General features: G+C 43.5%; 1 protein-coding gene across 2 annotated transcripts; it reads right to left on the reverse strand.

Annotated features, from left to right (window-relative positions):
* Window positions 1–367: 367 nt before the first annotated feature.
* LOC124194013 lies at window positions 368–26221 on the reverse strand. Of its 2 annotated transcripts, none has more exons than XM_046588018.1 (10): window positions 25975–26221; window positions 25692–25907; window positions 25569–25624; window positions 25362–25506; window positions 25089–25304; window positions 10860–11234; window positions 9217–9743; window positions 1636–1901; window positions 1473–1555; window positions 368–453 (listed from the first exon to the last, which is right to left on the reverse strand). In XM_046588018.1, exons 1-10 carry the CDS (start codon window positions 26132–26134, stop codon window positions 371–373), a joined length of 2127 nt encoding a protein of 708 aa, XP_046443974.1. In that variant the 5' UTR covers window positions 26135–26221; the 3' UTR covers window positions 368–370. The 2 variants fall into 2 exon arrangements, with proteins under 2 accessions (XP_046443974.1, XP_046443975.1); XM_046588019.1 differs by having other exon boundaries at window positions 9217–9738; window positions 10858–11234; window positions 25975–26216.
* Window positions 26222–26644: the final 423 nt, after the last annotated feature.

A 26644-nucleotide genomic window follows, 5' to 3' on the forward strand; every position in this document is an offset into this window, starting at 1 on the left:
TAGAAAAAGGAAGACAAAACGTGTCGAGGAACCCAAAAAGAAAAAGAGAAATTACGCGAGAGTCCGCTTGGTTTTTCTGCTGATCAAGTCAAGAAAAAAAAAACAACGAAATAATAAAAAAGAAAACTATGGGCAAAAAAAAAAAAAAAAAAGCGTGTGGTGTGTCTCGTGAAGAGAGAGGAGGAATATAAACAACATCACACGCGGAACTTGAAAAATAAAACGAAAAATCAAAGAAGACGCAAACAAACACAAAACTGCAGTTTTCTTCTTGTTGTTTTTTTTTGGTTGTTTTTGGTTATTTTTCATCTTTGAGAAAATTTCTTTTCCTCCTTCTTCTTCTTCTTCTATTTTCCTTCTTTATTTATTTTTATCGACGGGCGGGGAATGTCGTTATTGCATCCGCGTCCAGCGTTGCGGAAGGCACCAGGAGCACCAGCATTTCGCGAGAACCTTTTTTTTAACGATCCGTGAGAGAAGAGAAACACAAAATGCCAAGAGAAAAAAGAAAAAAAAACGCCAAAATTATTATCACGAGAAATGATTTGTTGATTGTATATGTGTACGACTATATAGTACGAACATAATCTGTTGTATAACCTTTTATTTTTATATTCTGCTATTAATTCTCCAGCGAGAGCTAGAGAAGCGAGAGAGAGGGCTAATATTATTATTATGATGATGATGATGATTTTTTCTGTCTGGGGCCCCTTATTTTTGCCTTTTTTTTCCTTTTCGCGTTCAGACACGTAACGTCGAATGAATAATGAAAGAGGGTTTTCGTGGAATTTTTTATACTCTTCCAGAGTAGTAGTATATAGACGTGTTTAGTACATTTCCCACCCGAAAAAGTCAAAGAGAAACTGGATTCTTTCGTCGTCGGGATTCAACACATTTCTATTTTTATGAACAGGAGCATTTTTTTCTTTCTACCCGAGTCAGTCGGTCCCTCCGTCTCGAGTTCCTTCGTATTCTCAAAAGGGCATACCGGCGACGAACAAACTCTCCTCTAAACCTCAATCGAATTGCTGCAACCTCCTTGAGAGCAAAACGATCTGCTGCTGCACACTGACCAAGAAAACTGACGAGAAATTAAAGTTTAACCGTTGTGACTGGACATCAACTTTTACTGCCAAGCTTTTTCCTTCTTCGCTTAGGGATAAAAGTAATTTTTCTCCTTTTATTATTTCGAACAAAATGTCGAGCGTTTTAAAACGGCAGCTAGAGAGAGAGAGAGAGAAAGCGACTGGTTCTCATTTCACGGCTGCTCTTGGCAACAAGAAGCGGCTCAACCTCTCGCACTCAATTCATTACGACAGGTGCGTGAACACACACACACGTCCAGTAGTAGGTAGTTGCGCTGCTCCTCCTCCTCCACGCCGCCCATCCCCCCCCTGTATTACGCAAGGAGCAGCGCAACAAGAGCGTAAAAATCCAAAGAAGAAGAAGAAGAAGCAGATGTCTAAACTCACCATCAACTGCGTCTTCCTCATCGTCGTTGTCGTCTTCTGAGCTCGTGGTCGTTCCTATCGTCGAATCGGCGGCGGCTTCGTCACTGGACGGGAAAATAAAAAATGAATTGAATTTCTCCCCGAGAATTTAAATGCAAATTTACTTTTTTGTTTTATTATTCACCTTTCATTGAATGAAACGTTGGCTTCGACTGATGGACTAGCGCCCGGTTGGATGTGATGGGAGGTGGTGGTGGTGGTGGTGGTGGTCGAGGCGGCGGTTCCATTTCCGTTGGTCTCGTCCAAAATGAGAATGGACTCGTAGGACGGCGGTGCTACCGGCCAGGTGCAATGGACGCTCGGAATGGAAGTGGTGGCGGCGGTGCTGTTGTTGTTGATGCCGCCATTGCTGGATGCCCGAACGGCTTCCTCGTACGACGGCAGAGTCGCCTATCGCGGGACCCGATCGAAGTCGAATAAAAACAAGAAAAAAAGAAAGAAAATTGAATTTTCAAGAATCAACCGACATAAACAATTGGGCAAAGTCAACAGCAACAACCAAACAAGTGGGCACTTGACTCTGGCGAAGAGTGGCGCGACATGTTCAAGAAGACGGGATCCTCCTTTCTTGTTTTGTCTCTTTTGACTTTGAGGACGGGGCAGGCACGCGCGCGCGTGGCCGCCAGGGATAAGAAGGAGAACTGGAATGCGCAACTCGGCGGTAGACAAGAGTCACAGCCAATTACCAGATAATTGAAGGCCATTTAACACTACTCGCTACTAATCCAATAACCAAATATTCAAAAAAACTAGCGGAGGGCGGAGGAGTAGAGAAAAAAAAAAAACTGCCGCAAAAGGGACGACCGGATTGGCCAGCCAAACAATCGCGGACACAACCAAAGGGAAGAAATACAACAAAAACCGGTCACACAAATCATCAATTTCCAGAGAGAGATTTCTTTGGCTGATTTGCCAATTAGCTCAGACTCCCTGTGTAGGTAAGAAACTGAAAAAAACCAAAAAATTCAAATAGAAATTTCGAAAAAAAAACTCGAGGAAGAGAAAAGAAGGAAACTTGTCCATTAATTTCGCCCCGTGTGCTGCTCCCTCCTCTGTCGGCAGGTCAAATATATATCACCTGTTGGATTTGGGCGTCGCCCGAGCAGCTGCTCAACCAACTGCGCTGAAGCTTTTCATCTTCCTCTGAACTGCCCAGTGTCTTTTGTGAAAAGTGTGAATTCTTCTCCTGTTTGAGGTTATCCCCAAATGGGTCGAGGACCGCCAATTAAACCCAACATCAGAGCTCCTATAACGAATGTCCCCTACCAGAAAGGCCCTCAACAACTTTAACTCGATTGTAAATAAGAAGCCAAGAAAGAAAGAAGAAGAAGAAGAAGAAAAAAATTTTCATTGCCACATCCTCCCCTCTCGTAATCGTAGCGCCCGATCGGGCCAGGTGTGTGTGTGAGCTGGCGCGTGCTTGGTAGAAAGGGGGGGAAAAAGACACCGAGAGCAGTCAGCAGTCTCACCGAGAGAGAAAAAGAAAGAAAAGGTGTTCGATCCATCACGTTTTTAATTGACTCGCGGGGGTCACTTGGGAACTGACACTTGTTGGGCTTCTGCTGGATCTTGTGTGCCGGCCCCATCTCCCCAATCTGAGAAAAACAAAAACTGCCCAGACGACGTCTCGGCGGAATATAAAATGGGGGGAGTCGTCATTTCAGGAGAGTGGCAAACCAAATCGGCGAGAGCAAAAACAAAAAACCATCCGCGGGATTATATACACACCTAATAAAAAATCAAACAGCAGCTAAAGGATAAGCCCCTTTCGAGATCGTTTAAGCCGTCCTCGGGAGAGAGAACTAACAGTAGTTGGTTCGGGGAGGGAGAAAAAAAAGGAATGCGGTCCGGTGATAAACATCCATGCGAGAGAGAGAGAGAGAGAAAGAAGAGGAAAAGAATAGACAAGTGTGCAGACAGGTTTTTGTGTCTCGGTGATTTTTCTCCGTTTGAACGCAGCGCGTGGCAGCAGCAGCAGCAGCAGCGGAGCGATGAAAAACACACGCGCGCCTCTATATCCATCCTGATATCTCCGCATTTCATCGCTCAGTCCGAAACGAGTGGGAGCCGGCGCCTCCACAGTTTCAAGTTGATGACACCACACAGACCTCTCTCTCTCTCTTATTCTTCTTTTTCTTCTAGCTGAGACACACTTAAAAGAAAACAGGGAATATAGAGATGGAATACATCAAAGTTTCCTCGTAGTAAATAGAATCGGAGAGAGAGAGAGAGAGAGAGAGAGGATGTGGCGGATGATCGATGCCTATCAATTCACGCCAACTCCAAATTAACGAGAAGGAGGAGAGAGAGGTGCTCACACTTCTCCTTCTTCTTCTGCTTTTGGGATGATTTCGTGTTTTGTGAAACCGAAAGTGAAAACAAACCAAGACAAACAGCAAATCATGTCGCTAGTTTCGGGTTTTCTATAGCCGAGGAAAAAAAGAAAGAAAGAAAGAAAGAGGAGGAGGAATCTTCCGACATCTTTTCGGTGCGCATTTGCCAACCCCAAGATAGACATCGCAAACATAACACACGCCAGGTAGTAGTAGGTAGTAGTAGTAGTACGTGGTGGTGGTAGTAGCGGCAGTAGTAAACCAAATAAACTTTTTTCTTCTTCTTCTATCTTCTTTCTTTATATTTTTCTTCTCTCCCTGGAGGAGGAAGAAAGGCAAAAGGGGACGCAGTCACGCCATCCCGAACGAAAACGAACGACCGTCCGACCAACCAGCCAGCCGGAGAAATTCCGGGAGCAAGTGTAACAGCTTCCAAAACATCTCGAACAGAATACAAAATAAATCAAACCATAAAAAAAGAAGAAGAAGAAGAAAAACTGCAAGGCAAACTAGTCATTTAGTTCTAACCCAAGAGAGAGAAAAAAAAGAGGGAGGGAAATCATCTAATAAAAGTGGAACAAGAGGTGGGAAAAGGAAAACAATCTCGGCGTAAAATTTAAAAAAAAAAGAAGGTAGACGGTCAGATATATATTCTCTTCTCTTTCTCTCTGCCGGGCTGCTGCTGCTGGACAGATAATATAGCGCCAGAGACAAGAAACATATCAGACCAGCAGAGAGTCGTCGTCCTTTTCTCATTTCTACTCGTGGCCGTCCATCGTGAGCTGAATGCCTAATCAGCTGCGACTGAGGGGAGGTTAAGCTCAACATCGCCGGCATTATCATATTCGACCGTACACACACACACAGAGCCCCATCTTTTATTCTTCGTCCTTCTATTTATATTTCTCCCACTTGTTTTTTTCTTTTCTTCTTCTTCCACACAGCCGAAAAAGTATCCGCCGATGTTACGTGTGTGTATTGTCTAACCTGAATACCATTTCAAATGGTGGGGGGAAAAAGTACCAACACACACTGTTAAGAGCACTGCACTTTGGAATGTTTCAAAAGTTGTTCTCCGAGGAAAAGCGATGAAGAAATTCGCCGAATGATCAACTTGAAAAAACGTTTTCATTCTGTTGCTATGCCTTTGATTTTCTCTTTTTTGAACAAATGCGAGATTTATTTGTTGAACAAAAAGATAAAAAGATCGACGCGAACTGCGGGGGTCATAACGTCGGGACCGTTTTGACTGGTCGGACATTTCAAGACGATGGACACTCGAAATTTTTTTGTTTTGTAGAAAAAAAAAGACATGGAAAAAGTGGCCGCAGTCACGCTAGGAGGTCAAAACCAGGAACTGTCAATCGAGACATAAATCCAGCAAACATCCTCCTACCCATCCAGAAGTGGGGAAAAAAAAGTTCCACATTTCAAAACAAACTAAACAAATAAAAGGAAAAAAAAAAAAAACCGAAGAAAAGGCCCATCTCTTGATAGGTGGTCCACCTTTCACCCCCCGTCTTTTCTCTCATTTAAAGCGTCTGGTTCTCTGGCCCCTTTGTATTTATTTGCTTTCGTGATGGCCCGTTTTTGTGTGTGTGTGTGTGTCGTTATTTGCGCGTGTGCCAGCTCATCCGGAGCTGCCGGTGACTCACCATCTCCCACAATGAGAATGTGGGGATTTTCTCTCTTCAAAAAACAGCCAACGGGGGAAAAAAGAAAAGGGCGATGAGCCAATAGAGCGGAGCTAAAGCGAATCTACTGGAAAACACAATGGGCAACCACACAGAGAGAGACAGACGGCCAGTATAATGTATGTATTTATTTATAAATCGAACTGGAGTCATATCGCCGTAAACGCAAAGCGTCAGGAGGAGGAATCCACAATCTTGAGAATTAGAAGAAAAAGAACCAAGGCGCTTTTAAGCGCAACGTCTTTTTAACTCGTTCTCTCCCGACTACAAAATAAATATTAGCGTAAGTATTAGATTGGCATTCTTCCCAGCCAATATTTATCCATTTTTCTGATCAGAGCCCCTTTATTCATTTATTTATGTATTTATTTATTTATTTATTCTTTTGCGCCGCTTCGTCTATTTTTATACTTTCCTTCGTAAAAAAATATCAGAAGAAGAAAAAGAAAAACAAGAGGGTCGGTCGGCAAAGTTTTTAAAAAACGACGACCTCTCAGCTCTCGCTGCGGACGGATGGACCCGGGCGGATGGACGGATGGGAGACGCGCAAGAGTTTAAGAGAACGCAGATACCGAGAGGCCCCCATGAATAACAATAAATCAAAGCGGGGCGAGCGGGAATTTGTTTTTCCTTTCTCCTTTTCTTTTATTTTTTGCTGCTTTTCATCTCATTTTCAAAAGCCACGACGATAGTAAAAAAAAAAAGAAAAAGAAGAAGAGGAAAAAAAGAAAAAGAAAAAGAAAACCTTAAAGGTGGAAGCTTCTTTCTACCTTCCTCCTAAGATAAATACGCAGCTTATCTTTTTCTTTGAAATTGATATTTGAGAAGAGCCGAGAGCCCCAGACACAAAATAAAATACCAACAGATAAAAAAGGAAAAAAACTTTTTCTTTCCTTCTTTCTTTCTTTCCCTGTTCCTTCTTCTTCGTGACCGTTTAGACTTTGGAGGATGATATGACAATTGACTGCCCGGATCAACAAGTTGGGTGTGTGTGTGTGTGTGTACAGGAGAACTATACCCACACACACACACACACAAGAGTTTTAAAAGAGTTTCACTGTCTGCCAGTCGGCCCCACCTGCAACCTTCCACAAATAAGTGTTAAAAAAAGCGGGTCGGATGATAGGAGGAAGAATCAAGTGTATCGAGAGAGAGAGAGAGAGGATGATGTCATCCGGCTGAAGGATCTTCTCTCCTTTGGCAGAGGTGGAGTCGCCCCCTATTGCCCCCTCGTCTTCGCTCAAGATTTTTTCCCAAACGAACGAAAAACCGTGTCGCCTTTTTGATGGAGGGAGGCGTAGACACACGCACACGGCAACAGCGGCGGTTCTCTCCCCCCCCCCCTTCGAATCGATTACGTCAATCCCTGCCTCAAGGCCGGCCCCGTAACAACTCAACGTGTCGAGATGGGAGTTGCTCAACTTTGTCAGAAGTTGAAGGAAAAATCCCGAGACAACAAAACAACTCAAAAGATATTATATTATAACCCCCCCCCCCTCTTCTAACGAAAAGTATCGCCCATTATACTACCTCCACACACACACACACACCCATTTACTTCTCTCCCGTGTGTGAGGGGGTGGGAGGACAACAACCAAAGAGTTTCAGTCGGAGCCAACGCCCCACACTGGATTCTTTTCTTTGGCTGCTCACTCTCGCGTTGTGTATATTCTAATAATAAAATTTAAAAAAAGAAAGAAAGAAAAAACTTTTTTCTGAACGCCGCCCCGTGTCCCGGATTTTTTCTTTTTCTTTTCTTTTCTGCTCCTTCAAGTCCCTCTCAATCACAATCGACCAATCAGACAAGATGACCTGCCTCTGTGCTGCTGCTGCTGGTCATCTCTTCGGTGGAAATTGCGACTCTCGGTGTGACCAAGACGAGTTTGATGAATGATCGCAGCCGAGCGTAAAAAGCAGAGGGGCAAAAGAAACAAGTTTAGGAAGACTTTTGGAAATAAAAACAACAACAACAACATTGGAGGGGGGAGCTTCTCTACTACTATACTAATCTCCCGGGCATATCTCAAATGTGATTTAACATAACCTGATTAAAAAGGTGGAAATGTTCGATAAATTTCCGAGCGAGAGAGCAAACGTCAAGCGTGTAATGAATCATCAGGTTGTGTTGATGTTGTTGTTTTTACCTTGGCGATCATCCGTGATCTACAATTTGAATTTATTTCGGGCCCTGCATTTGTTTTTTCCTTGTGACGTTCTTTCCTATTTCCTTTCAATTTTAGACCTATGCGACAGAGTCTCTGCCGCCTGTTGCGTCACATGAGAATGATCCCCCTCCACGATGAGGGAAAAAATTGAGCGGGAGGCCTGTCAAGGGGCGGCGGTGGCGGCGGCCAGTTTGGTGTAGGGCAGCCAAAAATTAGAGATCGTGCTTCCCAATACGAAACCAGAATTTACACAATAAAACATAAGAGAATAAATAAATAGAAAAAGAAGAAAATAAAATTTCTGTCCCAAAATGAAAACGAGGAAAAAGAAAAATAATTTTTAAAAAGAAGAAAAAGAAGTCGACGATGTAAACAGTTTGGGTCGGGAGTCGGGGCGAGTACCTGAGAAGAATAACAAATATATTCCATCAGTCAGTCGAGTTCCTCTCTCTCTCAGAGTTGCCCCTTTTTCTTCTTCTTCTTGTGATACTCAAAGGAAGAAGAAGAAGAAGAAGAGTCCCGTCTTCTTTGCCCTCCTCCATCACCCCAAACTCTGTCGGGATTAGACGTTATGTTGCGTACGTGTGTGTCTGCAGGAGACGCAACCCGAAAAAGAAGAAGAACACACAAAAGAAGAAGAGTTGAGACTTCTTTTTCTTTCTTTTTTACGGTCGCCCAAGTATTCTTCCCTCCTTTGAATGGCACTAGTCCGCCGGCATTCGGATAGGGCCCCATCGTAGCCAACAACCTTCCATCTACTCTCAAGGTGCCACCGAGGACGATATGAAAAAAGGTCAAACTGCAGTTGTAACTACATTGTAGTAGGTTGACTATTATATGGACTCTGTGTCGACCAGACGCTGAGATGTGGGAAGCATGTTGGGCTTCTATAAAAATAGCATCTCTCGTATTGTTGTTGTTTGGTGGGCAACGGAAATGCCAGACGGAGAAAATCGGCTTAAGTCTAAAAAAAAACAAAAATCGACGACGACGGAGAACGAGAGAGTCACGGGGCTGCGCGACTACGGGGTCCAGTCATTAATCAAAGCCATCATTCCCCCCCTCCAACTGCCTTCTTCTTCTTCTTCTTTCTTCCACCTTTCCTCTCTTCGGCTGGCAGAGAGAGCGGGCGAGGCAAATCAGACGCCAAGCTTTTTATTTTTATTCTTTTTTTCTTTCTTGACCGTCATCATCATCGCCACCAAACTTCTCTGCTATTCCTATTCATTCGTCTCTCTCTTTGCCTCTTTGCCTCTTATCAACGGCCTCGTTTGATTCATTGATGGAAACCTCCCATCGTTAGTCATCCGCTGGATGAAAAGAAACGAACGTTCTGGCTGGCCCCTTTGTAGGTAGGCGCGGTGTGTGCAAGTTCGTTTTTCCGGTCCGACGCCCCTCATGTTACTTACACGTTACGTCATGTGTGGGCGTGTGTTGTGTGTGTGTGTGTGTGAATTACTCGAGTCAGCGTTTTGAAAGGACATGAGAAAGATTGAAGAGTTTTGGCTATTACCTGACTGCTCGTGTTGTTGTCGTTCATGTAGGCGATCAAGGCCACCCGATCCTGATCCGACGCCTGGCCAAGATCCAGCAATTGGCGGTCGTAAGCCGGCAGGGAATCATCGTCGTCCATGTCCAGCTGCTGATGGACGTGATGGCCGTCACGGTCGTTTTGGTTGGGGCTGATCCAAGTCCAAAGTGATTGGTGCCGATGTCTACGGCCGCCGCCGACGCCACCGTCAGAAGAAGAAGCCGAGGCGGCCGACGGCGCCATTGGCGGACAAACGGGACCAGAAAATGAGAGGGTCTCTTCTTCTTGACGGCCGTGATGGCCGGCCGATGATCGGAGACAGGTGATTTTCCAGCGGGACGCCATCCAAATGAGGCAGAGGACAAAAGTGACGCCACATGCCGTTGTGAACGAGACGAGTAGCGGTCTAGGGGCTTGTTCTTCTCCGTCCACCTTGTCGTCGCCTTCTCCTCCATCGGCATCTCCTCCGCGGCCGGCCTTAGTCATCTCCAATCCGCCGCCGCCGCCACCTATAATACAACCGCCACCCCCCAAAAAAAAGTCACCCACCCACGAGAGAGAAAGAGAGAGAGAGGTGAAAAAGACGGATCGAATTCATTAATTCACAACGGCAGCCAAAAGTAGCGACCGTTACAACAAACGGAATAAAATAACCAAAAGAATAAGAAGAAGAAGAAGAAAGAAAGAAAACAAGCTGGCCGGTGATGACCGGGCTCCGTAATAGTGTAACATTATACAACGCATTTGATGTATACAACACATCAAAATGGTCAAGAAGGAGAAAGAAAGTATGGAATCAAATAAACAAAACACAAAAGAAAGAAAAGAAGAAAGAAAAGGGAAGCAGCAGCGAAATAATGCAACCGGGAGGACGAGGACGTTTCGCTGATGGCGCCACACTGTCGCAAAGCAGTCACGCACACGTTGTTGGCTCGGCTGGCGCCGCCCTTTTCTTTTCTTTCTTTCAACAACAGCGCCCCATCGAACACACAGAGTCACGGCCGCAAAAAATATATTTGAAAATAACAAAAAAAAAATAAATAAATCGACGAGAATCGTCAATTCATTTTCGAATTTGGCGCTTTCTATTTGGGAGAGGAGAAAACGAGCGATGATGGTGCGGTACCTGCAGCTGGACTAGATATTTATTGATTCTTTTTTTTTTTCGGGGTTTTTATTTTGTGTATACAAAAGAGGGGAGGAATGAAAATTGTCTCCGACTGGAGGCCCCCCAAGCCAGAAAATTGGCCATCGTTTCTCTTTTGTTTTTCTAAATTGTGGTCTTGGCTAACCTACTAACTCATCAAGAGCAATTAAAATACAAATAGGGACTCCACCCGTTTAAGCGGCCGTCAAATTCTTAGCAACACAATAATAACCCACCCATTCAAATAATAAAACATCGGGAAAAAATAGAAAACAACTTTGAAAAAAGAAAAAGGGCGGAGACTTGGGCCGATGAATTAGCGCGACGTCACTTGACCTCCGTACCCAAAAGCCCGCATCGATTCGAAACTCATTCCCGCAATGTCCATTGTTATGCGGCCCGTTCTCCGCCAGACGAGAGAAAGAAAAAAATCGGAAGAAGAAGAAGAAGAAGGTGCGGCGGCGGTGGGGGTACGTACCGTGGCTGTGATGGATTCCGCCGGATGAAGCGGAGGAAGAAGATCCAAAGGGAAGGCAACGAGGGGCATTGTGAGTCGGTTGCCACCAGCCCCCAGGCGAACAAGAAATGAGTGAAGAGCCGCCACTCAGAAAGCCACGGTAGCAGGAATATAACGCGCTACTGTAGACTGGAACCACCACCATCGGTGACGTGGTGGGAGTCGACGATCCGTTATTGCTCATCTGCAGGTTGTTCCAGTGCTGGATTCGCGACGACAGCGGCGAGAACGAAGACGACGAGAAACTCCTCCGCATCGGCAGGATCTGGTAACGGCCGTTGGCGATCTCCGGCGGTAAGGAGCAACCGCGCACCTCCAACTTGGACGACGATGCAGCTGGAACCAAACAAACAAACAAACAACAATTAGAAACATTTGGAACTGTGCCAGGTGAATATTTTTCAACGAATAAAAAATAAGACCAAAAACAAAATCAAAACGATAGACATCCAGTAAAAAGAAAAAACGAGACTGAGACGGAGGAGGCCGGAATGCGGCGGACGGCATTCCTGAACACGTTTCCATGTTGTAATCCCCCAACGTCTAACGAGGTGTGTCAGAATGACACAAACTCGAGCCAGAGCGGCGATTCAAATAAATAAATAAAGATGGGAATCGAAGGATAAGGAAAGTTGTTGTCTCTTTATGAAAATCACCCGAGTAGGTGGCGGAGGTGGAGGAGGAGGACCACACGCAAAGATTAACGTCAACCTGCGAAGAAGCACCGGGATTTTGTGTGTTGTAAAGGGCCCCAAAAAAAGAGAAGTGAAATCCGCTCAGTCACTTGATAAGAAGAAGAAAACGGCGCGACAACAACAACAACAACAACAAACGACAATAAACAGAAAAAAAGGGGAAAGAAAAACCGGGCAGGGGGTGTGCAGGGGGGAATCTCCATCATCATCATCATCGCATAGTACAGTAATAACAATAATATAATCCTGCCCGAAGAAGAATAAAAAACAAAATTCTTCTTTCAAGTTGGGAAAATATCAATAAAGATTATCGCGCACACACACACTCCTGGCGGGGTCTGTCGCCGCAGAAGCGGGAGCGGGAGACGGAACATCGTGTGTGTTTTCTTCACAGTAAATCATAATACACACAAGACACACACACACACAGACGTATATAATATGAACGCGCTCAAGGCAGCCGTGTCCGGGCGCATTCCCGGCGACATTCATGTTTCTTCTTCTCGTGCCGCTGTGAGATTTTTCAAACTTCTTTTCAATTTCATCTTAAAAGTCGTCATCTTTTTTATTGGATTCTTCTTCTTCTTCTTCCAACTTTTTCCTCTTTCTGTCTTTTTTTTTTCACCTTTTACATTTTCCCTATTTTTTATTTCAACTTTTGTTATTTCCTTTTCTTTTACGACCAGGAAAAAAAAGTGGAAAACACGAAACGAAAAATATTTTTTTAAATGCTCGACAAACACCCCCGTCGTTCGTTCGGGACACAATAACAGCAGCGCCCCTGGTGGCTAACAAATGGTAATAAACCACCGGATGGACGACACGAAAAAATCCTCGCCGAGAAAAAAAAAAAATCCTAACGAACTCGTCTCCGAAAACGATTCGCGCAATCAAGAGAACAAAACAAAACATTCCAGTCGAAAAATTTCAATTCAAGAAAATCAAATAAAAAAGAATTTAAAAAAAAAAAGAAACGATGGAAGCGCTACAAAATGAATCGTTTAATGGCTGCGCTTAATCATCGATTCAACTTGCCATATCGCACCTGAGCATCAAAAAGAAATGCGGGGGGATAGAAAGCCAAGGACCCAGCGGGAGCGGATTTTTTCTCCTTCCTTTTACTGCACGGGAAAACGACGTGACCACCCACCTACAGGCACACAAACATTCGAGAGAGAGACCGCGCGACACAATCCCCCAACAAGAAAAAAGAATTTAAAAAATAAAAAAAAAAAAGATCGAGATCCATCCCAAAGAGTCGACTGCCAAGGTGGGGCACCCCAAATGGAAATCACCGCAAGTGGTCAACCTAAATGGTTTTATTTTGACGTGGCTCGTTTTGTTTTGTTTTCTGTTGGCCCAACCATCGATGGTCATCGCATTGATTCCCGATTTAGCACTGGGCCGCGATAGAGAGAGAGAGAGACTGGGCGAACTGGTATCAAAGACTTTCTCTGTCTGCTGTCTACTGTTTGTCCAGCCAAAAACAGACATGGGGCTGGGTCCTCTTATATATTCTTCGTTTCCTTCGCTGAGAATCAGATTCTCTCTCTCTCTCCACCACTACCACCAAAATGAGAAAAGAAAATACAGACCACTACTACTACTACTACTTGTTACTATATTACTACGAAGCTCCTCTTCCTTTTACTACGACCAAACCATATATAGAGAACAACCTTTCTCGGCCTTGAGCCCGCACCATATACAGATCAAACTACCGTACACATTCACGAATTTCGTCTTCATTTTTTTTCTTCTTCTTCACTTTTTTTATTTTATTTTTTCCAGGGGAACTATATGAGGGTCAGACAAAGTGGTCAATTGAGATGAAAACCGTTTGGATTTCTGGGATATTCCTTCATCTGGAAACGCCAACCCGTCAAAACAAGTCTGACCATCTCTCTTTAGGGTGGATTTTGTGATGGCCAATAAATCAAATGTGTAACTGACCGCATTATACTGCCTGCCAGTGCACACTCCTACTATTACACGCATTCATTCACTGTGCATAGATTGGGAAAAACCTGAACAAATGTTCTTTCGTGGCTTATGGCACCGAAAGGACCTACCACCACGCAAGTCGCCCGACCACCACCACCACCACCCAGAGATTTTAACTTGTTGTTGGCTGGTTTGTCCTCCTATCGCATATCCAATAGGCTCACATGAAGACCTCTGCGGGTCTCAAAGGGGTTCCTGCCGGGTCGTATATCATGAAAAGGAGCCAGCAGGAAGGAAGAAGGTAACAACAACAACATCTCGACGGAAACCCGGGACGCATGTTTCATTCATTCATTCATGGTCACCATGGTGGGGACCCAACTCGGCGGGCCGTCTCTGTAGGAAAGAAAAAAAAAAGGCCCAAGACGACAAAAGCGAGCGGGGAGGACGACAAATGCGGCGGCGCTCGACCCGGGCACGCGTGTTGAGGTGGCCCATTGATACGCAGATGAGCGGCGGACTCGATGGCCCTTGGAGAGACTTTCGAAACGATTGGAACGTTAGAAGAAGAAGAAGAAGCAAAAAAATAAAATAAAATAACAAAGTCTGGATGCGCTTCTCAGCGGCAGCGGCGGCGACGACGCCGACTGAAGGAACAAGGATCCCGAAATCAGCAGTTTGATCTAAAACTGTGACACGAAGCGATGGGCGACGCATTTCTGCTCATAGGTAGGACGTTAGGTTAGACACAAAAGAAAACAAATCCTCAGACTCAAAATATCTCAAACGAGAAACGAAGAGATGCGCAACGAAAACAAGGACCAGCGGTGGGTCGTAAAATCAATCAAGAGTGATGAACTGACTTGAGCAGGGTAATTGATGACTCTCGGCGTGTCCCGCTGCTTTGGCTCTTTTCCACACACACACACACACATACAAGCACAAGGATCTCTGCCTCTTTTTCATTATCTTTCACGGTTTTTTTTTGTTTTTGTTTTCAAAAAAATTTCGGGATTCTTTTCAACTTTGTAGATTGGACAAGATTTTCGCCTTCTACCTAACTGAAATGTTATTGTTTCGGATACAAATGGTTCACGATCAAGAGAGAGAGGGAAGAAAGAGGTTGGGCTGCTGCTATTCAATCGATCGGACAAATTGAATAGGCAAATGAGGGGCTTCAATCAAGCCCACAGCCACCCAAACGCATGAAGGGGGGAAAAGAGAAAAGAGAATTCGAAAGGAATAAAAAATGGATATAACTAAAAAAAGAGAAAATCTACACCATAATAGAAAATGTGAGAGAGAGAAACGACCCAGGTGTATGTGTGTGTTTAATCACTCTTAATGGAATCACGATCGTCCCATTTTCATTAAGAAAACGGCCCTGATTGGATCTGGCGCCACAGCAAACAACGTTACATCACACACACACACACACACCATTCGGCTAGAGGCAACTCGCATTCTCGAAAAACAAATGAGAGAAGCGAAAAAAAGATTTGGTCGAAGAGAATCTCCAACAACAAAAGAAAATGAAAATGAAAAAGAAGAAGAACATATTTTTATGAAGTATAACGAGATTGAGCACGCGTGGTGCTGGTGTAAGTGCTCATATCATTTTACGATCGACAGGTGAAAAAGAGAGAAAGAAACTTCGTTACAATATCGACACGCTGCGAAGAAGAAGAGGCGGACGAGGACTATCGTTAAATTACAACGGCGCAGGTGAAAGAATCAACGTGAAAGAAAGAAAAGAGCTTTAAAAAAAGAAAAAGAAAAAAAAGAGAGAATGAATAAGTGCTGGTAAAGCCATACAATACATTCCATCGGCATCTATCCGAAATTCCAATTTGCATCGGATCGGGCAGAACAATTTTCCCTCAATGAGATTGAATAATTCATCAGCAGCAGCAGCAGCAGCAGCCACTCTGGCCAACAAACAAACAAACACGAACGAAAACAACAACAACTTCTCCGTGTGTGAGTGTGGATTTTTTTCCCATTTCTTCCCTCATCACACAGACACAATCGAATAGTCGGTCGTTTTTTTCTTATTAAACAACCGTCGGTTTGAATCAGCAACGTGATCGATTCGCACCGGGCGCTCTCGCTCGTGAACCGAACCAATTAACTATATCCACACAGACGGGCAAGAGAGAGAAGAGAGGAGAGAAGAGAGAGGCTGTCTGGTTTTTTCTTTAACAACCTCAACCTGCGACTATGTAAAACGGGAGGGGAGAAAAAAGGATTTTTCTATTCCTTTTTTTTCCAGGTCCGTGTGATTAGGAAAGATTACACGCTGCCATAGTTACGTTCGACGTTTGGGGATGGCCAGTCTCGAGTCGTTATAACATCATAAAAATCCAACAAACACACACAAAAGAGTATGAATATAGAAAAACACCAGCCAGCAAAGAAAGAAGAGAACCTGCATATTGTATAATGCCAACCACCAGCAACCACTAGCGTTCGGGTCTCTAAATTGGAACGGATAAGATCTGGATAAGATCGCCGAAGAACTTGGCGCATGGCCGCCACATTCATCGCCATTATACAAAAGGGGGGAAAGAAATAGAGAGAGAGAGAGAGATGAAAGGTGCTAGTAGACGATATATAAGTAAATTCACGTGTACACACAGTTGTTGTTGTAGAGATACACCTAGCGAGAGAGAGGGGCAGTTGATTTAGTAGCAAAGAGGCGCGTCCCTTCTTCGGTTTCCAAGAGAAAGATATGAGCGAATGATCGAGTGTGTTGTCTTTTACATCATATTCCATCAGATTATCCATATTTCATCGTTTCAACCCTTTTTTCTTTCTTCTCCTTCTGCTAATAATCATTTTTTTCTTCCTTCTTCTTCTTCTTTTACTCTTTGAAAATTGAAGAATGTGATAAAAAGAAAAAAGCAAAAATGAAAATAAAAAAATCCGTTCCAGGATATTCTCGGCTATGGGTTCAGTAGCTGTTCGAAAGTCCCTTTTTGACTTAAATGACGTCACAGTCAACAAGACAATGACTCGACTGCTGGGATCGCCCAGGGTTCTTTGAAAAGGAACGAGGCGCAACACACATAGACACACAATACGACACCATTTACAATCATCATCATCATCATCATATCGAAAATTTCTATTTCAATTTTTGTGTCTGCGGCGGTCTGCGGCCGTGCCTAAGGAGAGAGGTAATGGAAAGATGAAGGGAGGTTGCCGGATTACTATACAACAATTCCGCTCTTCCATCTGCAAAAGAACACACTGCGTCTAGTGTAAATGTATATAGGGAAGGACTTTCACTCTGGCCCGCATATAAAATATGTCCCTCTTCTTCCAAGTTCTTTATGATAACACTCGTTTCGTCGAGAAGAAGGAGGAGGAGAAAAAGAAGAAGATGATGATGATGATGATGATGACCGGCGGGAAGAATGCAAATCGAATAAATGACGGGACAATGGTTAAGACTCTTCTCTCTCTGTACCCATTTCGACCCGCTGTATATTCATTCCTCCACCAGAGTCTCTTGTTTTCTTTTATTTTCATGTGTGGAGAGAGAAAGAAGAAGAAAAAAAAGCCAAGCGAAACAATCGAGCGAGGGAATGCGAATTTACTCTTATATCTAATAAATGTACGCAGAGTTCATTATAAAGTCAGAAAACACCGGCGGTCACATTTGAGGAAAAATGTCTAGTTTGTTTTCTTCCTCTTTTTTTTCTTTTTTTTTGGGGGGCTGCTAACGAGCTGCTAAAGGCTGTTCAAACTATCCCGCCCCAAAATACACACACACTGCTCTTTTGGAAAAGGAAAAAAGAAAACATTAATTTTATTATTTTTCTTGGTGTGCGGAGAAGAGTTTAAAAAAGTTCTTTCTTTTTCCGCCTTCTCCTCCTACCAACTCCTCCTATTTCGGACTCTGTGTGTGTATGTGTGTCTGTTGTGAAAATTACACAAACAAAGAAGATGCAAGTTGTTGTTGTTGTTTTTTCTTTGGCTGGCGGGCCGAAATTCAGGGCGGACGGACTCTTGTCTCAAACAATTAAAAAACATCTTCCTCTCTTGTGAATCTTCTTCCAAGTCAAGCAAAACAGCAACAACAACAACAAAAAACGTTTTATTTCATTTGGTCCAGTCCGCCCACCTTTCTGACGGCAGACGCACAAACCGCAGGTAGCGCGGGCCCCGCTACATTTTTCTCTATCTCTCATCTTTTTGGGGGGTTTTTATTTTTAGTTTTTTGAGCGGGGGCGTCGATATTCTCCACCTACTCCGGTCAGAAAGATAAGGATTGCGTGAAAGGAATCCCGCCGTCTCTCATTTTCCCGATTTTATTTTCCGTCCAAGTCCCCATCTTTTTTTCCTGGCCGTCATTATGAAAATGGTTTTCCAAACTCGACTTCAAGTTGGATTATTATTCCGGAGCCATCAACATCTTCCCAGCTCTTTCCCACCGTCCGACGTGTTTGGATGCAAACAAAAAAGAAATACACGACGACGGATGGAACAAAAAAACAAAAACAAGGGGGGGATGATCCCTGTGGCAGCGATCGGCTCCGATACGGTGCAACCAGCAACTGCCAACGGAGGGGGGGCTCAAGCGGATAGACTCTCTCTCTCTCAACATGACTCTCTTTTTTCCCCTTTTCCTTCTTCCAGCTGATAAGTTCTACGACTTGGGCACGATTCGGCTAAGTGGGACTCGACGCCCGCGATGCCGAACATCGCCAACCAACGAACGGGACTAAACTTCTTCTTTCTTTCTTTTTAGAAACTAAAAATAAAAAATGCTGGTGGAAAATACGCTGGATAAAAAGTGGAAGGAAAAGACACAAGGCATCCATGAGATGATGGATAAAAAAAAAAATAAGAAGAGCTGCATAGGAACTTGTATATCTTTTTCTTTTCTTTTTCTCTCCACAAGACGTCGTGAATTCACGCAAAAAGATTCCACCACCTAAAGTCTCTCACGACTCTTTCGATCGTGAGTGATTGTAAGCATCTCCCAGCATTGCATGGGCCGGCCATTCTCCCCCACCACTACAGCCACCAACTGACTTGACGGACTGACTGACTGACGGACTCGATGATCCATCAACAACGAGGTCAACAGACCGAAACATATCAACCGACAAGAGCCCGAGAAAAAGAAAAACCCAAAAGAATCTCTATGGTGGCGTGCAGATGGACATGACGTCGCAACAACAAGTCGACGCAGAGAGTCTGTGTGTCAGTTATCCCGAACGGCAAGCATGACCATGGGGTCTGCAATTAAAGGCGGACAAGAAAGAGCACATCAATGGGGGGGCTTCCCTCCTTTTCTTCGACTTCTCGCATACCGTACGCGTAGATTATCAAGTGTGTGAGCTCCTTGTTCAGCTTCTCCGACTCCTCTCAAAAGAAGAGATACGTAGAGAGGAGAGAGCAGCAGCGTGGGAAATGAGAGAAATCGTCACTTTGGTCGTCGTCAACTTGCACGTACCGAAAAAAAATCGCGCACACAAGACGGTCAAAACAATGGCGTGTAAAGAGAGAAAGATAGGCAACCGCTAACTCCCAAAGAGAAAATAATAATAAAAACCCAAAAAACAAGCACCACCACCACCACCGTCGACGTCGTGGTTTGGCTCTATCAGTGGAGACACGTTCGCTCTTTGCATCTCATCACCTGCGGACTCTTGCGGGAGTTGGCTGGGATGTGGTTGTTGCATTATAAAACGCGGCCCGTAACTATATAGGACTTGACCCTTGAGCTCTCTCCCCCCCACAAAAGAATTGAAACCCCGGCTCTAACAACTGTCTTCTGGCTTGATTGCGCTTGGCTCTGTCTTTTTGGTCTTGGCCAAAAAGACCAAACTTCACGCGAGATCTTTTGTTTTCTTTCATCACTTTCACGACGCGGAATCCCCCCCCCCCCCTGGTTGCGCAGTTGTTGATTGGAGTGAAGGGGGGAAAGAACAAACAGAAAATAAAGATGCCGGGCAGCATTGCGGTGTTAATTGAATCGGGACAAGACCATCTTCCTTCTAGATGGCGGGGGGAAAAGGGTCCCTCTTTCCTGCCTAATCGATTAGAATGAGCACGCGGGATTGGACCGTATCACGCGCGCATGCTCACCTGGCTCTTTTGAGTCGACGCTGAAAGGCAAAATAACGATTATTGGCTATCACGGCGAAGATGGCGGTCGTTTGGATTCAATGACGCAAAGATCGTCAAGTCAAAAAAGCTAATGGAGCGAAATGGCTGGCCTTTTGGCTCTCTCTCACTCTCTGCCGATCGTGTTGAATCATCATCCAATGACGTCACTTTTTTTCTTTCTTATTCTTCCTTCCTTCAACAACAAACCCTCCCACCTCAGCAAAAGAAGAAGAAGAAGAAAAAAATGGAAACTTGATAATTCCATTCAATCAGGAGGACGAGAGTCGCACAAAGGAATGGCGATTGTTATACTCTAGTGGAGGGGCAGCTCTTTCAACAGCAGCAGCAGCAAATGAAAGAGGGAAAGAAAACATGTACAATTTTCTCAATCTCGAGCGGGAGCCGCTTTCTCTACGTCATCGTCGGCTGTGCGGCCGTGACCAACAGTCTCAATTCAAACGACCAGCAGAGTTCTCTCTCTCTCTCTCTCTCACTCTTGAGAGGAGACTTTCGGTCGTCGTGTCCCTTTGGAAAATCTGTTTTTTTTTCTCTCGTCTTTTTTAAGTTTCGCTGGGGGTATTATACAGAAACAATGCCGCACACATTTGAATATGTTTCAGGACCGACCGAAACACAAGAAAAAAGAAAGACGATATCCCCCCTTCGTCGTCGCTACGAGAGAAATGAGGAGGAGGCGGCGGGACAGAGAGAAAGTGCCGTGAAATCATTCAAGCCGCGTCCAATTCCACCTGCCATGCCACCCCCCTGCCGCTCACGACACACACCGCGGATCAATTAGCATCCCTTTTCGATGGTTGGAGGAGAGAGAGAGAAAGAAAGAAAAAAAAGAACAGAGAAAAAAGAGAGAGACTGTCATTATGTAACGACGGCTCATTCAAAATCAGCTCGCTAGACGAATTCGCTTTGGTTCGTTGGGTGCGTACGTCCTACAAGTCTCGTAATTATAACTGAGAAAAAATGCCGTTATTCAAATAAGAAGAAGGAAGCGGCAGCCGAAATTGTCTGAAACCACAAAATGACCAAAACGAGCTGTAATTTCGGGAGAGAGAAAAAAATCTCAATCGATCACACGCCGTTTCGTCTAACAACAACCGTGCCCTGACCCTGTTTATATGTCCAGGATAACTGTTTGTTGGTTGACTCCCTGGGTGGCTTCTACATCTTTTCATCCTCTACCAATTTTCGCTCTCTCCCTGCAAACTCCCAATCACGATCGTTTTTATTTTTTTAATAACCAACCGCAACGCCGTATCGCATTACAAGCTCAATTACTATTCCAGTTTTAACGAGAGACATCCACGTTCAACATAGTCTCATTTCGTTTGCCTTTCGTTCACGAATGTTTCCCCTGCAAATTAAACATCCTTTTTCAAACAACTTCTTTGATTTTTGCTATTGAACGTTCCCCTCCCCCCTTCATTTCTGTTTGAGCCTTTCAGTTATTTGCCACTAGCCAAACCCACGGATGTAACCCATTAGTGGAGACGAAGGAATGCATGTTTGTTGTTCTCTACCACAAAAAACAATCAAAAGGACGGGTGGAATGGTGTGTGTTTTACCCTGTTTGTTTGAATATGAAACACAACTAGACGTCGTGTGCTTCAAGCACAAGGGAAGCGCATAAATCAACAAGATGAATTCCTATAATACACCACCACTGCTGCACCCCACCCGTGGTCGAATCCAAAATTGAATACATTCCAGCAAATGAAATATAGATGTACACATACACAATGTAAACAAGACGAACCAAAATTGAATAAAACAGAAAGAAAATTTCGAAATTCTTGTTGTTTGTTTGGTACTTCTTCCCCCTCAAAGAAACAAAATATGTGTACATTTATATGGGTACGAAAACAAAAAAACAAAAAAAAACAAATCAGTTGCGTAATGCTATTGAAATTTTGTGCCCTCCTTTCCGTACGGGTCTTACGGTGCTCGTATAAGCAGCTATTCAGGACACGACCGAGCGATAGAGCACGTACCGAATGGACGGCGAAAGACACGGGGAGGTCGGTCAGAACCGAAACAAAATCTAAGGGAACTTTCACAACACATTGGCACGACGATGGATTTTTTTTTTTTCAAATGTATGCAGAGAGAGAGAGGAGGAGGAAAAGGGCTCTTGTTCAATCAACGGAGAGTGGTCAACTCGACACACAACGGGAGTCTGATTGCTCGAAACCAATGAAGAAGAAAAAGGCAAAAAAGGGTTGAAGCAAAAGCTTGATTACGTGAAAATGCCGGCATCACTAGTAACAACTACTACAACAACAACCAACAACTACGCTACTACTAGTACACGTTAACGATGATTCATTGGGCATGACCGACTCTCACGGCTGCCGCTCAACAGCTTCAAATTTCTCATCGACAAATCATCACGATTTTTCTCATCACACAAACCAAAAAATAACCACGTCGATGACACGCAAGAGTAGTAAAACCAGCTTCGCCCCTTTGCTTCACAAATCGAATACTCCCCTCGCAATGATCCCGCCTCAGTGTGTATTAAATGATGGATCAAATTGAAAATTGATCAACCACGTCGAAACACTTCCGTCGTGCAGAGTCGAAATGGTTTCCGCATCGGCGGGAAATCGATGACGAGTTGCTGGGATTGGGACCTTTGATTGTTAAACGATTCGCCAGGTTACACCAATGGCAAAAGGTCAAATAAAACAACCAACCAACAGAGAGCCCACCACACATGTATGTTTGTGTCGCGCGGGAGGAGGCACTTAATGACAGGGGACGGATGCGCATGGGCGGCGGCGGCGGTTGCGGCGGCAACGCACTTTGCATAATGGTCGTTAAAAAAAAGGAGGGAGAAAAAAAAAAAGAGTTTATTTTTTAAGTCGACTCTTCTTTTTCTTTCCCCTATTTTATAGCTATTAAACACCCTCAAAACATTTTCAAGTTTTTCTATTTTTTGTTTGCTTATTTTTTCTTTTCTTTTGGCTTTCGTGTTTTTGGGGGGTTTTCATATCTAACTTGAGGCCATCGGCTAGTTCTCTCTCTCTCTCTCATCCATCCGGAATTTCCCATCTCCGACCATGTCTTTTCGTGAAACACGGGATAATGCGCTTGGGTGTGTTGTGTAGTACTCTACCGACATTAGCATTATTCCCGTCCAATTAAGTGTGGAAAGATAAAGAGAGAAAACAAAAAACCAAAAGAGGAAAAAAAAAAAAAAAACTTTTGAAACTGGAAATGAACGAATTGGAAATTTTCTTCTATGTGTACAAAAGGCAAAAAAGGGAATTTTTTAAAAAAAAAAGGTGGCAGCGTGAAAAAGATTCTGGGCGTCTCTTTAACTTTTTTTCCAAAATTTTTTTTTTCTTAAGAGAAAGACGAACAATGAACAGTTTCTCTGCACAGTATGTAAAGAGCTCCCACTCTTGCACCATAATACCCTTCAATTAAGCGAAATCTAATCATTTCTCACACTCGCTTCAAACTATTCATTTATTCTCGTTGGGGATATAAGAGAGCCTCGACGACTAGGGGAAAAAAGCAGAAGTAGTAGTAGTCGTTGTGTTGTTATTATTATTATTATCATTATTCGAGCGGCGAGAGGGAGGCAGATGGAAAAACGAGTTAAGAGAATGAGCCGCGGAGATATAAAGCGGCAAAAGGAAGAAAATAGATAGAGACTACAGCTAGAGAGAGAGAGAGAGACTTGTGTGTTACAGGAGATTAGATTGGTGGATAATATATCTATATCTATATACACTAAACAGTTAGAATGATGGTCCCTTGTGGTCTGTCGTCGTCGTCGCTTTTTTTCTTCTTCTTCTTTATCTTAGAGATCGTGCGTGAAAGAGAGGAAAAATAAAGAGCCGAGGGGAGAGCGAAACGGGCAAGGTGTTACCTCTTGTCGAAAAAGTAACGAAATAAAAAAATATTTTATCACGAAGAGGAAGGGAGAAAAAAAAATAGCCGTGCTGTTGTTGTTTTACGAATGAGAGAAAGAACAGTTTGTTTTGTTGAGTTTTTTTCTTCTTCTTTCGTTTTTGTTTTTAACGACCGGCCGAACCAAATGATAGACTCTTTGGCTGAAACAAGCAGCTAGCGCCTCGAGAGTAGCAACCGGAGGAAGAAGCTGAGAAGAAAAAACAAAATAACTCTTAAAAAAAAAGAAAAAAAAAAAACTGAGAAAGAAAACTCTCACTTCATTAAACTGTCCCGTACACAAAACAGTGTGGAAGCAACCAAAACAGTTTTGCACTCGAGTTCGTTCGTTCGCTCTCTCGCTACAGTAACCCCTTCATTATTATTGAGACTGGCCATGGGTCAAACATTCCAACCCCTTACTTTTCACACAAAAAGATTTCCTCCGGCGTCATTTTCTCTTCATTTTCCAAACTGGAAGAATAACAAGAAGAAAAAAGAAGAAAGATTCTTTTCTCTTTCTTTCTCTCGCTCCATCTCTCTCTGTCTGTTCTGCCTGGTATTCATTAAGCCAAGAAGGTCAACTTGGAACACCAAGCAATTTATCCTATCTCTTTCTCTCTCTCTCTTTCAACAAAGTTCCAGCAGCCACTATGTCCAAGATTCTATACGTGTGAAAAACCAATAAAATGAAAGTCGCTGTCGTCTCCGGGGTTATTTTTTCTTTTTCAATTGGTTCACGGCTCGATGGCTCGAAAAGACGCGGGATATGTACTGTGCAAAAGTCACGTTAATCCATCAAACAAGTCGAAAACCCCATCAGCAACTTCTACTGACGGATTAGCATAAGTCAATATCATTACAAGAAAGGGAGGAGTTTTTCTTGGAACGACAGACACACGGTGATGGTATTTGCAATGCCGAGTGAGTAAAGGAGTGAGAGAAAGGAGTCATTTGTTGACTGCTCGGGGAAATTTATTCACGAGCTAAACCCAATGGTCGTGGATGGATGGATGGTAGAACTGTACAACACCCCCATTTTCAAGTTATTGGAGAAGACGGTAATAAATAGCACGACTCGTGCGCGATCAGGAATAACATCCTATCGCCAGCACGATCGACACCTCTCGTGTAAATGCATTGAGACAAAAAAGTGAGATAGAAGAGACTTTTCCTTGACTTTGGAAAGATAAGAGTCGAAACTGTACCATTCGGTTGGAAAGGGAAAAAGAAAACGACCACAACGGTTCCTCTAGCTCTAAACGTTCAGATAAACTCAATTGAATCATAAATCTTTCAGGACCAAAAACACCAAGTGTTAATCTTCGCCTCTAATATAGGACGGCCTAACAACAATCGATGAATAGATTTACGCGAGGAGAAAAGAACCAGACCGATTGACAAGTTTTCCGTATTTCAGGTTTTGTGGGTTCCTTCCTTTTTTTTTAAATAGTACGCAAAAGACCAAAAGACTCCATCTAGTAGCTACGACAAGAAGTAAACAGGGACTTACCAGCAGCAGCTGACGATTCTATCGGCACACAAGCCGGAAGATCTTTGGGGATCCATTCTTTTCCGGAACACGTGAGGAGTGGTGGGCCCTTTTGATGATGACCCTCATCACAATAGTACTTGACAGCAGCTCCGGACACGTAGATGTGGTTGACAACACCTCTTGCAATAAAGAATCCTCCTGTAACGGACGGTGGACGAGGGCAGCTAGCTGGAACTAATCAAATTGAATTGATTCCACGTGTCATGTTAAATTCGATGTTTATCTTATTACCACATAAAGGGTTTTCTCCTGTCCATTTTCCTCGAACACAATATCTGATTTCACTTTCTGGTGGATCTAATTCAAGGCCAAACCAACACTGGTAAACTGCACGAGTGGAACTTAGTTCAGATGTGACTGCATTTACTCCCCCTTCCTACGAATTAGACATGGGCAATGAAATTATTCTGACAAGTGTAATAGTTAAACAAATTATACCTGTACTTGCATACTTCCTTGCATCAATGGTGGCAATGGGGGGCATCTCTCTTTGACTGCAAAATAGTAAATAAAGTTTAAAATAACTAAATGGTTTTATAATTGTCATTACATTTGAATTACCTATACACCGCGGTAATGGGATGTAAATAGAATCTCCCAAGGTAAAAACCTTCCATAGGCCTTTTTGAGAGCAGTACAGAAGACTGCTTTGCGGGTTCTCCAATTCGTACCCATCTTTACAAATGATCCTTATAACATCCTGAGATTTGTACTGGCTTTTCACTGGGTCAACTGAGCCATGCAGTAATAAAGGTGGAATGCAAATCTCTTTTGCATCTTATCAATAAGGTAAGACAAATTAGAACATAAACTAGAGCATGGAAGCCATAGAAAACCCATGTACCTTGATGAACAGTTACGTTCACAGAAGTATCGTTATTCGATAAACTCAAATCAAATAAAGGTGGTAAACCTTTGAAAATATTAGAGATTCCATTTACTGGACAATACACCCATAGATACACGAAAAAAACGAAAAGATGAATCCTTGATAGTCGCATCATTTTCACATCTTTGTTTTGATGAATCTTTTGTTTTTAATGTGACAACTTCCTGAGGAATGCCCTTGAATAGGATAGGACAGCCCAACATTTGCGCCACCTGTGAACCAATAATGTACTACGTATGAAATCCAAGGCCCATGCGCCATCCGGATGGGGGGAAAAGAAAAAATACCAACGCGGTATTGGGCGGGAAAAATGGGTCGTTCGACCAGAAGATTAGAAGAATGGTGTGTATCTCAATCTCTGTATGTTGTAAATTAGAGTGAGCACTGCACTCGGTTGGGTGGAATTAAGGAAGCGAGCAGCGCGCGAATTAGTTTGTGCGGATGTTTTCGTCAAATATTGTAATAGTTCGCATTTGTTTCTAAAAATAAAACGAATGAAAATAAAAATACAAAAAATTGCAGAAATAATAAATGAGCTGAAATTGTAACTAAGCCAGGTCAAAACAAAGTGAAGAACATATTTTTAAAACTATCATTTGTGTATTTAATGAACTTTGTACACGGA

Source organism: Daphnia pulex, chromosome 5, assembly GCF_021134715.1.
Source record: "Daphnia pulex isolate KAP4 chromosome 5, ASM2113471v1".
Lineage (NCBI taxonomy): Eukaryota > Metazoa > Arthropoda > Branchiopoda > Diplostraca > Daphniidae > Daphnia > Daphnia pulex.